The 15,405-nt window shown below is 40.1% G+C and overlaps 1 protein-coding gene across 1 annotated transcript in view; it reads left to right on the top strand.

The window, feature by feature from the left end:
• Window positions 1–15,405, top strand: part of gabbr1b (gamma-aminobutyric acid (GABA) B receptor, 1b) — a 131,064-nt gene that overhangs the window by 93,962 nt on the left and 21,697 nt on the right. Inside the window, exons 17-19 of the mRNA XM_030062990.1 lie at window positions 2,350–2,500; window positions 5,197–5,329; window positions 13,825–13,941. Of these exons, the coding sequence (XP_029918850.1) occupies window positions 2,350–2,500; window positions 5,197–5,329; window positions 13,825–13,941 (401 nt within the window). The remainder of the gene's footprint in view (window positions 1–2,349; window positions 2,501–5,196; window positions 5,330–13,824; window positions 13,942–15,405) is intronic.

Below are 15,405 nucleotides of genomic sequence, written 5' to 3'. Positions count from 1 at the left end.
CACATGAATAAACCTACCATATAATAAATAGATGTTACAGTCAAACGGAACTTGGCATCATGGACAGCAGTCATGGGACAGGACAACTTTGAGTGGTGCAGAGAGATATAAAATCATATAACTCAGGAACATAGTGCATAAAGCAAGACACACAGATGTAAAAACAACAGAACAGACAGAACATCTGGGAGCAGCACATTCAATAACAGGTTTTCAGTTCTTAGTTCTCATACTTTTAGATAGATAGATAGAGAGATAGATAGATAGATAGATAGACTTTATTGATCCCAACCAGGGAAATTCTGGTGTTCCAGCAGCAACAGTAGAACATACAATAAAGTTAAATAAAAAAGAATAAAATAACTTTTATGAATAAATTCAAACAAACAGTTATGTGTGTGTGGTTGTTTTATGGAGTATTTCTGTTGCTGTTTCTCCGCCTTCTGCCCAGTGAGGGCCGGGGTAGGCTCCAGCATCCTGCAACCCTAATTAGGATAAGTGGCTTGGAAAATGAATGAATGAATGAGTAATAGGCCACACCCACTACATCTTCTGGCCAATCGCTGTGAAAGGTTAATTAGCCCTTTATTGCCCCATGATCAAGCTTCCCATTAAAATGTACCATGTTAAGTGAATCGAATGGGAAGTTATATGCTTTTTTATGATCAGCAACGACCACCGCCATTCCCCGTTTTGACCAATCAGCATGAAAAGTTAAAATCAGCTCTTTCTTGGCCCATGATTAACCTTTCCGCAAGGTTTGTGCAAATCAATTACTAACTTTTTGAGATATCCTGCAAACACATATATAAAACAAACAGACGGAATGTGGTGAAAACCTAACCCCTGTCCCCCTGCATTGGTGGAGGGAACAACACATTAAAACAATATCATGTTCTTGCTGATGATATGCACAGCATACATTTATTCACCTTCATAGTTATTTAACAGTACACAACACTGAAGTCATTTAAGGAATGCTTCATATCCCATAAAGCATGTTACTGTGTTCTGACAGCTAAGAAAAACAGGTGACTACTTTCAGAATGTTACCACCTGGTCTGATGTAAAATCTGCTCTTGGTGGAGTGCAAACAAGCTGTTCTCCCCACTCATTTTCCACTGGCGGGGGCCAACATGTTTACTTGTTCTTGATTCTCTTTTCTTTTCTCTATCCTCATCGTGTCAGTTTTCTCACCCTCATCTGCTTCACTCCTTTGTCTGTATTTTGGCTCCTCATTTCCCTCTCTGTCTCCATCTCTCCCTTTGTCTTCAATCAGCAGAGGCCAGATCTTGCTGGCCCATATCCCACGCTGATTGTAATGGAAAAAATTGTTAAGTTTATATTGCTATTATCTCTTTGCTGCCACAAATCGATGTGGTCCTACTGCTCAAAAGATTTTTTTTTTTTGCTTGAAACAACATCAGATGGCAGTCATAGTCACCAAGTAGAAATCATAATTCATATTCCACAAACTGAGTATCATCCTGTTTGTTTGCAGAAATAGCTCGTGTCAGTCTTTAATGCAGTTAACTTGATAACTAGCAGAAATGTCACATGCTTTTGAATACATTTTTGCACGAATGCTGGTAAACAAGAACAAGAACATGTAGCCTAACTATCAACACTGCAGCTGACTGACTGCAGTCGAATATTTTCATGTCGCCAGGTTCTACAGCTTCAGTTTGACTGAGCATCAGGTGCATCACATCAAACAGACCTTGCCGCAAATCATGCCAGTGAAGCCATTCAATTGGGAAATGGCTCATGAATGAGTCAAAATAGAGGTTAATGAATCAAATGAACCAAAAAGTGAAAAGCATCAGTAGTTTCCCCTTGATCCCGGGACATGTCTGTGTTCCCACTAGTGTGCTGATTGTGGTATGAACGCTAAATGAACCCTCGTAATGGAGCCACACACTAAGTGGCTGTGATTCAGTGAATTGTTAATAGGGACTAGGGAGGCTGAGGTATGGCCACACACTGCACTGCTAGCGCCCAGTGGTTGCAGACTGGGATGCATTTAGGTTTTCTGCTCTGTTAATTCACAAATTCACTAACCTGTGTCTCTCAATCCATCTGTCCTCTAAGGCTGAGGTCGCACTACACAACTTTTAAAATGCAAAGACCCGTGGCTTACACAGGACCTTCAATTACCTGATTACATCCAGATTCTAGATATGAAAATCAAACATGTTTGATATAATTGCAGCTGCTCTGACTCACCCAGATTAAAGGCTGTATCCCTCCTACACTACTAGTTTCTCTGTAAAGATCCCCTCACCCTAACCCGACTCTTACCTGACTCTTCGTCTTCTTCTTCCTCACCATAATCTCCGTTCTCCCCAGGCTTGGGACCCCCTGCTGACCAGACGGTGGTCATCGAGGAATTCCGCTACCTCTCCCAGAAGCTCTTTGTGTCTGTGTCTGTCTTTGCCGGGCTGGGAATCCTTCTGGGAATCGTCTGCCTCACTTTCAACATCTACAATAGCAATGTCAGGTAGTGAAGCACACTGCTGTCCCACATCCAGCCGTATTTCAGCAAGGTGGTTCAACAAACCCTGAGTCACCCTCATTTTGTTGGTTTCAGAACAGCTGATTACAATGAGTTCAGTCGGTTCTGAGTTGGTTGAAGATGAAGTGTGTTCACAGTGAAATTTTCCATGACGACTGACAAAAGGAAAACCACAACATCATATTCAACTTCTCTTAAATCACAAGTTTTAATGCAATCCTGTTTAAGAGAAAAAGAAAACACAGCAGCAGCTGCAAAAGAATGTGTTGGTGAGGGAGAATATTACTGACTGAGTAAACAATTAAACACTAAATTTGTTTCAACCACTGATATAGTGCACATCCTTTTCAACTGAATACTCACTTGCATAAAAAGAACTTGGCAGCAGTTAAAAATGAAATGTAGGAATATAGTTCAAACTGTTAAGATATGTTGATTATCATGCTTTCATTCTTTTGATTACAAATTTAAAAAAAAAAAAAAAAAAAATTAAAATAAAAGCCCAAACCTGTGCCATTGACTGGCTATGTAGAAGAAGACTGTCTCAGCACTCCTCTATTTAATGTAAATAAATAAAATAAATCAATAAATACACAGAGAGAGCCAGAATGGGGGAGAGTAAGGATTAGTGTCTTAATATTCAAGAGGAACAAACTAATATATAGAAATACTCAATATTTTAATTAATTTTCAAACTCCTTGCAAACCAGAGTTGTCATTTTCTGGCCAAGCAAGAACAACAGACGTAATAAACATTCTCAACTAAGAACCTGCATCAGTGTGGACGGGATTGCTAAGAAAGGGACACACCATGTCTCACAGCTGTTACCCAGGTAAAATGCCACCAGCAGGTGTTTGACCAATAACTGGAGGTTAGCTCTAGTAAAGCTGATAATTATTCAGATTCAGATTCAGATTCAGATTCACTTTTATTGCATCTTAATTATATTACATATAAGAAAGAGCAAAAATCTTAGGTCTTGCCTCCCATCGACACCAGCAGCAATAGTAAACAACAATGAAAAATAAAAGCAATAAACATAGTAAAAACATTAACACAATTAAAACGCTACCAGTAAATATATATAAGGAGCAGGAGTGACACTATGATATTGCTTTTTGGACTTGAAAATCCCAGGTTTCAGTTAACTCTAGGTTAACATATTCAGCCTAGTCAGTAAAGTGGCTGGCTGAAATGTCTCTCTGATGTTCAGAGAGCTGGCTGTGACTGTGATTTTTGTTCAAAATAGATCATTTTGATATTCACTAGAGGTGGGGATCCATGTGTGACTTGCAGTACAATACTATCACAATATTTTAACTACGATAACAATGGTATCATAATACAGGCAATTCAGTGATATGTGATATACTGCAAGATAATCAGCGATGATACATATTGACATCTGTAACTGAAAAAGCAAAAATACCCTGGAAAACAGCTCCAGTCCAAATACCTGAAGGCCGGAGTCATTGTTTGATAATGTATCACAAGAGGAAGTATCGCAGTTATATTGCATTATCGATTTATTGTTCCACGCATAATATTCACATGCATGTTCAGAGCGGCTCCTAAAAAGCATGAAGAAATGTCAGTGTGGAGGGAGACGGTTAAAGCAAGCTTAGTTTATATTCTTGACAGGCAGTTAATATCCTGAACTTGGTGACAGTCTGTCTCAAACAGCAGGGGGATGACAGACAGGAGCTTTGTGTGTCTGTGTCTATGTGCAGAGGGAGATAGAGGTTTTGACAGACATAAATATTACTCTGTGCATGTGTGTGTCTCTGTAAATGCCTCTGAGCATTTTTATCTTTCCATTGTGACCCTGAGCTTGGACTTTTAAAACCATTTTTGCTTTCCATTTTGGTGAGTGTGTGTGTGTGTGTGTGTGTGTGGACCTAGTTTCCTCCTTAGTCCTTAAAGACAAGGCAAATATTCCAAAATGGTGAAATTTCCCCATCACACCTGTTCAAAGGACCACAGCACTGCTTTTCCAGGTTTAGAGCAAAATCTGCAAAATGCATAACCTTTGCATTTGTGCTAATCTTTTCCCAAAGCAAGCAGTTGTATTTTTAGAACTCAGATATCATTTTTCCTCCATTTTATCCGGTCACTGGGTTCCATTCATTCCACTACAATATGAAAATGAACTTCCAGAGTCTGTTGTGTTTTGATGACTTGAATTTTGGAAGAGTGAAACGGTCCCACCGTGGGAAATAGTCCTCAGGGAAACATTTGCTTTGCACTGAGAATCATCAGTTCCACTGTTTGAATGGTGATGACTTTCTGTGACTGTTAGCCACAGAAACAGAAGTAAAGTGGCTGTTTCAACCAAAAACTCCAATTCGAAAATCAAAGGATTTTTATCACATATTATGAAATCTTTAGTACCTGCATAAATTTTGCTATATGGTTTGTTGCAATGTAAAATGTGGCTAACATTCAAAATCTCTGGTATGGTCCTTTAAAGGGCTAATTTGGGATTAGGATTAGGTTTAGGTGAAGGTAAGGGTAGATGTGAGTTTTGGAATAGGAATCAATATTAGAATCAGGATTAGATTGGAGGATTAGAGAATGACTGTAGTCAATGTAGGTCATCAGTAGTAGTAATACAAAAATGTTTGTGTGTGTGTGTGTGTGTGTGTGTGTGTGTGTGTGTGTGTGTGATCTTTTGTTCCAGGTACATCCAGAACTCCCAGCCCTACCTTAACAACATGACAGCAGTGGGCTGCATGATGGCGCTGGCTGCTGTCTTCCCTCTGGGCATCGATGGCCTTCATGTCCACAGGAAGCAGTTCCCTGTTGTCTGCCAGGTATGGTCTTACATCAACAGAGGCTCCAAACACAAAGACAAAGAAAAGAAACACAAATAAGTTTATTTAAAAAAAAACAAAAAAACAAAACACCCTTTCAACATCTTTCATGTCTGTTCAAAAGTTTTTATGACAGCTTCACTCTAACGTCTTCTGAACTTTCAGTGTTCATGTCTGGGGATGAATGTCAAGAGCCAGGTCTGAGTTGGAACCAGTTCCAATTTTTGAAGAACCAGAACACTGTTAAGAGACTTTTGGCTCTGCTTATTGGTGCCTGTAACAAATTTGGTCCTGCACGTTTGCCGTAGAGGCCACCGCCATGCACATGGGACATGTGCTTGCATAGGCGTGCAGAACAAAAGATCCCTCTGTGTCAGCTGGTACTGATGGTGCTTAAATTCCTGTAACCAGCTTTCTGTGCTTTCTGTCACCAAAAGAGCCAGTGCTGCTACACACTATGAGACACGGAGGAGGGCACATTCCTGCCAAAACTCCACTGCACTCACAACATAAGATCACACTTCCAGCAAGAAAACACAGGTTAACAAAACCAACAACTAGGAGCCAAGCTGCTTCTACAGCTCTCACCCTGGGTTCCAGTGAGTGTGTGTGCAGGCACAGACCTGTGGGCTGGAGAAAACACTGCTGCCTGTCTATTCATCAGATCTGGTTTCAGATGCTCCACCAGCACTACTCACACACTGTACTGAGCTAATGCTACTTTTTGCTAGTGTATAACATGTCTTGCAAAACTCTCCAAAGTAACTTGACAGACAGAATAAGTCATGATCATGACGTTCAGTTGTGTTCCAACAGGCCCAGCAGACTAAACAATGATCTGCTGATGTTGTTTGCACCGGTCAAAGACAAACTGAAGACCCCATGAGATGGACTCTCACTCTTCACTTCATCTATTTGCTGTTGAAACAGGAAGTTTTGGTGGGACATGGTGCAGGGAAGGATCATTCCCAAGTGCAAAGAGAAACACAATTTTAACAACAACAACAATAATTTCTTGAACATTATATCAAAATATGGACCAGAGTTGAAGCTGTAGGTAAATATTTCATTCCTTTTAAAACAGATGAATCTCTTTTAGTTGGGGAGTATGTTGGTGTATGGACTGATGTAATTTGAATTTTGTTAAAAAGGACCACGATGTAGTTTACCTCTTTTATTAGCTCTCTTTATGATTGCATATGGAACTGGGATCTCAGAGGTGTGGTCATGTGATTTGTTCATGTCATTTATTTCAGAGAGGACCACAGTTCTAAAGTGCTTTTGCTTTCAATTCAGTTTGATTTTTCTGTGCTCAAATTACGTGAAAAGAATGAGCATCAGGAATGGATACAAACTGGCGTTGGAGCCAGATTTGACAGCAGCGTTGGTTCAGATCACAGGAGGAGACCAGGTCGAAGGCCATTACCTGATCAGATGGGGAGTGGAATAGTAAGCAGTGATGAAGTTCAAATGCATTTGTACCTGACAGCATATTTAATGCAAACCATGATCTGATGATTGTGGTGAATATCCACAGATACAGTAGGCTTGTTCTTTTGATCTTTAACAGATTTTTTTTTAAAGCTGTGTCAGTTTGACCTTTTTCATGTTTGCCTTAAACTCTCTGGTGCTGATAACAGCCCATCTCCCCCTCCATTCTCCACATGCACTTTTTCTTATTAATGGTTGGGGGGTGGGGGCAGGAGGGGGGTGGGGGGGGGGGGCAGGTTGCCAGTCACTGACAGCAGCTTTCCTAAAAAATATCACAGAGCTACGGCCCGATTGGAGAGTCAGATAAATTGCTAATCCGTCCATCTCCATTAGTTAATCGAATGCCGTGTCAGAAAAGGGTCAAGGCTGGCACTCATGGCATTCTCACAAATGTAATTGAGTTTGTGTGTGTGCTTGTTTCACCTTATCATGAGCGGCTGTGCAGCCACAAAGGAGGCTGCCCTCACACGTTCAGACAAGCTCTTTCTCATTCTGTCTGCATATTTGTTGTACTCGCTAACAAATTAGCAGACGCGGCTTCAAAATTGGTCTTGCAGATGGAACATTCTAACCCAGCTGTTTGAATTTCCAAACATTCAAACATTTGAATTGTGTTTGGTCAAAGTTTTCCACATGTTCACACAGGCATTTTTTAATGCAAATTCACACACTCGAAAACTGTAATTCAAAAGTCCAGCTCTCAAAAAATTTGTGAACATTTTCCTAAGAGATAAAAATGCGTACAACTGTACTTTACCCTCATGCTCTGAAAATAGAGAAAATAGAGCCGATCATGGGCTCTGTTGTCATGATGATGATGATTTTTTTCTTCTTGTGTGCACCTGTTGGGTATCGTGGTGCAGGCTAGAGGTGTTGTAGGGTGATGTCATTTTGGCTTACATGCACTTGTTTTAATTCAGTCATCCCCATGTAAGGCAGTTTTTAAACCGATTATCCCATGGGCGGGGGATAATGGTTTAAAATTTCATTTAAAAGTTTTTTGGGAATTTTTTTTTTTTTTTTTTGTCATTTTCTGGTCATTTTCCTGTACATTTTTGTTTTTACTAATTTCATGCTAATATTTGGGTCATTTTTTGTTAGTTTGCTCATGACTTTTTTCCCATGTCTTTGAAAGTAATCAAATGAATTTGCGCAGGTTTTAAAGGATTGTCCTATAGAACCCAGGAGCCCACAGTCAGGCTTTGATATGGAAGGTGTCAACTCACCCCCTTAAAATCACTTTCTTTCTTTGTAGTTGCTATTTTTAGTTTTTTTTTTTTTCTCTTTTTTGTACATTTCTTGTAATTTAATCTTAAATATATATGTGTAGAAATTAGTTTTTTTCTTTCTCTCTCTTTATTTTCTTTTTAACAAATTTTCATATAATTTTTTACTAATTTTCTGGTCTTTTTGTAGGTGTTCTAGTTGTCTGATTTTTTTGTAAATTCTCAAGTATTTATTATTTTGCAAATTTTTCAATCATTTTCATGTCATTTTCTGTTAATTGTATGTTTTTTACTAATTTCTCGCAATAGGGTAAACCCAGCATCACTGACCTGACATTTAAATTCAATAATGTAAAAGTTTTCTTGTATTTTTTTGCTAATTTTCAGGTAATTTTTTGCTGGTTGTCTGATGATTTTCTTGTAGGTTTGCGAAAGAAATCAAGTGCATTTGCATAGGTTTCAAGGAGGTAAACATAAAGGCCTCAAGTAGGAAAAATAAGACACAAGATACAGCTGTGTGTGTGCACCATGATGCATGAAGTGGGGACTGTGGAGGCGGCTGCATCTGTAGATGTCAGGGACTGATAGATGCTCCCCTCCCGTCACCAAACTGTCCCTGTGCTTCTCTGCCAACCTGTTTGGCTCCTTGCCAAAACCACTGACCTATTTACTACATTGGACAACAGTTCTCTTAGGACCAGAGCAACATAGAAACCACATAGCTCAGATCCTCCCAAGCTAATGTTGTTTAAGGTGTTATATATTTGTTCTTGGTGATTCTGCACATCCTAGTTTCCTCCTGGCAGAATGTGTTTGTGGCTCTGGACTGGTGGTGTCAAGCACCCTGCATTAAAAGGACCACATCAGTCAGTTTACATGTTTAGAATATCTACAATATGTATAAACTTCACATTTCTGCTAATCTTTTCCCAAAGTGAGCCATATTTAAAGTTTTTTTTTTTTTTTAGAGCTCCGATATCATTTTTCCTCCCTTTTCTCCAGCCATCGGTTTCCATTCATTCCACTACGATATGAAAATGAACTTTCAGAGACTTTCTTCACACCAGTATTCCATCACTGTTATGACATCCTTCACATTAGTTTTCCTAAAAGCAGCAGCACTGTTGTGTTTTGATTACTTGAAATTGGGTGGAGTGAAATGCTTCCGCCGCAAGAAAGTAGTCCCCTGGGAAATGTTTGCTTTACACAGATAATTATCAGTTCTATGGTTTATTAATCATACTTATTTTGGAGTATGATTTTTTAAAAATATTTTAAAAATCATGTTTGGAAATCAAGGAATTTTGATTATGATATCTTTAGTACCCCCATACGGCTTGCAAATTGGTTTGCTGTAATGTAAAATGTGGGTAAATTGCAGTCAGTGGGCCAAACATTCAAAATCACTGGTATGCTCCTTTAAAGGGAGGGAACAGCAGTGGATTTGACTGGTCATGATGATGCCAGCCTCTACCACACCCACTAATAATGGATTCCTCCAAATCCCACTCTCATCCATGTGTAGCACAGTGGAGATCAGGCCTGTGCAGCTGCTGTGTGTGCAGCCACTTCAAGACTAGAGCCAGCGCCTATAGAGATGCCAGCGCCTATAGAGATGCCAGTAGCAATGCAGAAATGTGGAGACTCAGTGGAAGAGCATCTCAATTTTTTTTTTTTTTTTTTTTTTATCTCAGACTTCTGAATCTCTGATTAGTGTTACACAGTAGTTTGTCACATTTCCCTTTGTTGTTTTTCCAAATACAACATGATGTTTCAGAAACATGGAGATTGTTTCGATATTATATCAATTTTGTGACATGAGATGAGGTACCATCTTGGATTTTGGATATTGTAATATTGTGATATGACATACGTGTTGTCTTTTCTTGGTTTTAAAGACTGCGTCAAAGTAAAGGGATGCAATTTTATGAGCTTAATAGTTCCAGTGGCTTGGTTGTCATCGTTATTCATGACCATTTGTCAAAAACGTCTTGTGTGTAAATACAATCACTCCTACAACATTTGTCTCAATAACGATATTAAGGTAAAAGTCAAGTCAGTCAAAGATATTGTGAGATTTGATTTTGTCCAGCCCTACTTTGTAGAGTATTGTTTATGCAGTTCACCTTTAGCCTGATTTGGACAGGATTAACTTTACAGGCTGGACAGGATTAACTTTACAGGTTAATATAATCGTAGCTGCTTCATGTCTGTAATTTTAGTACTACCTGAATCTGCCATGTTAGTGATATTAATAGACTGTACACATCGGCACCAGGAAAAACTAAACCCTATTACCTCCTGTAAAATGTCCAGGAAAATAGCTTCAGGTAAAACTAGAGCTATTCAGCCTGACATCCCTGAAATTCATGGTGAATACTGTGTCATTTACTTTGGGAAAAGACACTTACCGAGTGAACCATCTGCTCAAATTGCTCTCAAATTGAGATGAGACCCAGTGTCTTCACTGCAGCTGCTGTGTTCTTTTGCTCTTCATTTGCTTCCTTTGCTTTGTCCTTTGCTTCCTTTCCTTTGCTGCTTGTTATTGCTGAGCATGTCCGTGTCAGCTGTGGAGGTTACATATGACTTCCCAAACTTTTTCACACTAGGACCCACATTAGAGTGCAGATTGGAATGCAAATTTTTGTCCAAATCCAACCCAAGATAAGAGCATACCAACTGAATCTGACCTGAACCTGACAGGCATTCTATTTGTGTGTGTGTGTTTGTGTGTGTGTGTGTCTGAATCCAACCCGAGCCCCAGATTTTGCTTATCCTCCATGGCTAGGTTACATTTACTGCTTGAAATAGCCTACTTTTTTTCTTTTTTTTCTGGAATGACATTTATCATTCATATGAGCAAATTAATAAAATGCATTATTAGTTGGACATTTGTTCAATTGAGAAGTATTAGCACCAAAATATTTAGCTTTAAAACATTTTTTTCTTAAATTAAAATTATATGGTTCAGGCCTCCAAACTGTAATAAATGATTCATTATACTACGTGTACTTGTCTGCTTTCCAGCAGCTGTGCAGGTTAGGTATGGCTTCTTCATGCCAGGACCCATTTTCCACTTGGTATTTTCCCTGATACCCACCAAATATTTTGAGAAGTGGAAAAAACATATTTAAGCTTTTATTGCTCTTACATTGATCAGTGAAACAGGGTGATCCTTGTTTTTGGAGTGTATGTCATGTGTTTAGGCAGCACATCGGCTGCTCTGAGTTTTAAAATTTTGAAGAAGGCTGCTAGCGCTCTCTTGTCATTGTCACTTTCATGGTCAGTGGAGCTTTAGTGAGGTCTGATGAATGTGGACATGAGGTGCTTTCCATCCAAATAGTTGTTGGGACTCCCTGAGAAGAACTACTCACTGGGGAGCCCCCCCGAGACCTACATACCTTCAAGGGCTTTTTCTGTTTGTATTGGCACTGCTAATAGGCATGCTGAAGCTGGCGGCTATACCAATGTCATTTCTGTGTGAGACACAACTTCAGCAGCAACAGCAGAGATGGAGTTGTTGATGGAGTAGTTCATTTTGTCTTCATAATGGGATTGGAAACAAGACGTTAACTGAGCTGTCTTTAAAAATGGTTGTTCCCAGTGCTGTAATGACTCCTGCATTCAATGTTTCAATGTACCAGTGTTAATTCAGGCAGCTGATTTTGATTTAGTCTTTTGACTAAAATGCCTTATTAGTTTTAGTCACCAAAATAAAGGGTTTAGTCTCATTTCAGTCAAATGCATTTTTGTGATTTTTAAAATGAAATCAACACAGTAACTTTTCATCAAGCACACACAGATGATTTTAGATGTACTTCAGTCTCAACTACATGCATCTAATGACCCACTGTGTTGTTTGAATGGCGGCACTGGGGACAGAGTGAACTCTAGCTGTGTGGCTGTGGCTGGAGATCAGGGTCGGTGGCACTACACTCATTCAGCCAATTCAACCAATGACAGGAATCTTCACTGAACTTCAGCCAATGACAGTATGACACGTTGCAAGATTTCAAAACATGGGGCGAGATGTTAACATCTTTTGTGCGAGCACATGCAAAGTTCATTGGTGAATGGTAAACATGAACTAGGATTGTTTTGGAAATTTGGGATGCATCTTCAGTAGTGTTCCTTTAGATCATGGGGTGTTTCGGCCTTTAAAAACACTATACACCCTCAGCAAAGGTGGCCAGCTACAGGGTGATCAAACCTGAGCTTGCATCCCAATCCCATCTCAATTAACAAGAAAAATTGCCTTTTAGGCTTGTCCTTTTGGAGCCCAGCAGGAATCCTTCCTTTTCAGCCAGAGCCATTGGCTGCTTCTTTCTGCTGCCTCCGATGCAGCCTTGATGGCTGAGCGCTGGCTCTGGCCCCTGAATCCCAGGTCCCTCAAGAGTTTGTTGGTACATGTTGCCACAAAACCTCTGCACCCGACCTCCACTGGGCACATTTCTGTGTTCCAGCCACGATGTTGAGCTTGAGCAGCTAGTTTGGCATAGTGCCCCCTTCTTTAAAGAAGGGGACCAGAGCGCTAAGTCAGGTCTTAAACAGGTGATGGCAATCTGTAGAGGGAACACAAGCTGCCGTCCAACGGCCGCCAGTAGTTTCCAGTTGTGAGCTAAGCACAGCTGGCCTGTCTCCGATGGTGTGGAGCTGCTCTTTAACACTTGGTTGTGATGCCAAGTGTACAGCCCTTGGGCGAGGCTGGTTTTGCACCCCGTGAGAATGTGCCTGAGGGAAGCTGGCATGGCACAAAGGGCACACCCTGGGTCTTCACCAACCCACTGCTGGAGATTGGTTGGTGTCGGAAGGACATCATAGGTAGCTCTGATCAAAAAGCTGAGGCACCTTGCTTCCATTGCCCATACGTCCTTCCATCTGAACTTCCTCCTCTCCACACATTCCCATCGTGCCCACTGTCCCTGTTTGCCAAGGGACACCGCCTTGGCCCACCTCGCAGCCTCCTCCTGACAGCGTACTTCCTCCACCACCATCTTTCTCCGTTGTGGGGCAGGTTATATTTTTGAGAGACGCACAAGAAGGAGGATTTTTGAATGTCTCACAGTCTACTAATACTTGTCTTGTCTGCTCAACCAAAATCAAATATACATGTCATCATAGTTGTTATTATCTATGATCTATTTTTATCTCGTCTCGTCTCATCTAACTTTAAATATCTATTTATGATAAGTATAGTATTATTATGATTTTTTAAAACTTTTTTTTGGCAATGCTTGTGTAAAGCATCAGAATGCAGACTCGCACAACAAATCTCACGCCGATCCAGCATCATTGATAGGACATGTAAATCATTTAGAATATACTTTGACGGACACTTTTAGAAATATTTTTTTGATAATTTACTGGTAGTGTTTCCCTTTTTGCTATTTTTCCCTAATGTTCAGGTAATTTTTCCTGATTTGCTAATCACCTTTTTCCCTCATGTTTTTGAAAGAGATCAGATGAAACTGTTTGGGCTTCAAAGGGTTAAATTTAACTTTTATTGCAGGTTTCACCTGTTCTCACATTGTCAGACTGTGGATTTTTCTCCTGCTACAGTAAAGGCAGCCATATCACCAGGGCATTACAGGGGATTGAGTGAGGGGGAAAAAATGAGCTCATAGTAGGTCTTGCTCATTTTCAAGGTCATTTCTGTAAAGCTATTAAACTCAAATGAGACTTAATGACGGAAAGTGACCGGGGAGGTGATTTGATTAATTTGTTTGATATATTAATCTGTTGAATAATGAAGCCTTTCATTTCTTTCCTCTCCTCTAGTTTCGCCTGTGGCTGCTAGGTCTCGGCTTCAGCCTTGCTTACGGCAGCATGTTCACAAAGATCTGGTGGGTCCACACCGTCTTCACCAAGAAGGATGAGAAGAAGGATAAGAGGAAGGTAAATGTGAAGAAGAATGTGGATTTGAAGCAGTGGATTTGCCTTCTCGGAGTGTACAATTAAGTCTAGCCCGAGCTCCTCTGCTGAGCCCTGGGAGGGTTAGGCTTTACTTAATCATCATCCCCTTCAAGGGCACTCTATATGGCCTTAGATGATGTATTCCCCAAAGGACTGTTATCATTTTACGCTTACTGTCTCTCCCTTACATCTATAGTCGGTCCACAGAGAGATAGCTGGCCCGCTGCTTGCCCTTGAGCATTGTGTAGCATCTATTTGTCGCTCAGTCCGACCAGTGAACCCCTCCAATTGGTCCCAGTGGTGAAGAACCTTCCCCGGTTGGAATCCCTGTCCTCCACCCCCACGCTGCCTTCCCTATGCATGTAGAAGGACATGTCTTACTGTCACATCTTAAAGCGGATACTCCAGCTGTGAGGAAGCGGCAAACACGGGCAACAGCCCATCAATATTTATGAATATCCTTAGATGGAGAAAGCCTACTGGGAGCAGTGGTGTAAAAAGTAATTATAGTTAATATTTATGTAACAATAAAGATACAGTAGCTAAGTTGTAAGTACCTTTAAGCCGTACAGTTACTCAAATAACTATACAACTTACAAGGCCTAACCCAGTGATTTTTCGTGTTTAGTGCATCTACAAAATGCATATTCTTCACGTTTCTGCTAATCTTTTCCCAAAACAAGCAGTCTTATTTAGAACTCCAATGTCATTTTTCCATTGAGAATATGATGATATTGAGAGTTTGAGAGTTTTTAATCAAAGTAGCCATAAATTATGTATTAAATTTGCTCATCTGTTTTTCCACATTTTGATAGTATAGAACTCGATGGTGTACTCAATTGTAGAAAATAGCTAAAGTGCATATATCAGAATACTTCACTGACAAGAGCCACACAACTGTGTAGAGAAGATGATGAATTGACTCCTTTTCTGTGTAGGTGGGACATCTGCCCAGTTACCTTCCCTATTGCTCCTATAAACATTTTCTCAGCCATTAGTTGCATTCATTCCACTATGATATGAAAATGAACTTTCAGAGACTTCAAACTTTCTTCATACCAGTATTGCCTCACCGTAATAAAGTGGTGAGGGAAAAAAGTGTGTGGCTTAAATGAGTGGCCTCAACTTTGTTATCTGCAGAGGCAGAACATTATAAGGCGAGTGTTTCAGCCAAAAATTCAAATTTGGAAATGGAGGGATTTTGATTATATGTTGTGAAATCTTTAGTACCCCTGCATGATTTGCATAATGGTTTGTTGCAGTGGAAAATGTAGGGGCAATGTAGTAAACAAGCCAAACAATCAAAATCACTGGGATGGTCCTTTTAAAACAGACACTCACAGCTGTGAGGCAGTGGTGAATACAGGGAGATGCAGCCCATCACTGAATATTTATGAATATCCTTAGTTGGAGAAACTATCAGGGGGATTATATTATCAAGGGCCA

Source organism: Myripristis murdjan, chromosome 11 (genome assembly GCF_902150065.1).
Source record: "Myripristis murdjan chromosome 11, fMyrMur1.1, whole genome shotgun sequence".
Classification (NCBI taxonomy): domain Eukaryota; kingdom Metazoa; phylum Chordata; class Actinopteri; order Holocentriformes; family Holocentridae; genus Myripristis; species Myripristis murdjan.
Note: the sequence above shows the minus strand (reverse complement) of the source record. Positions and strands in the feature narration are given on the sequence as shown.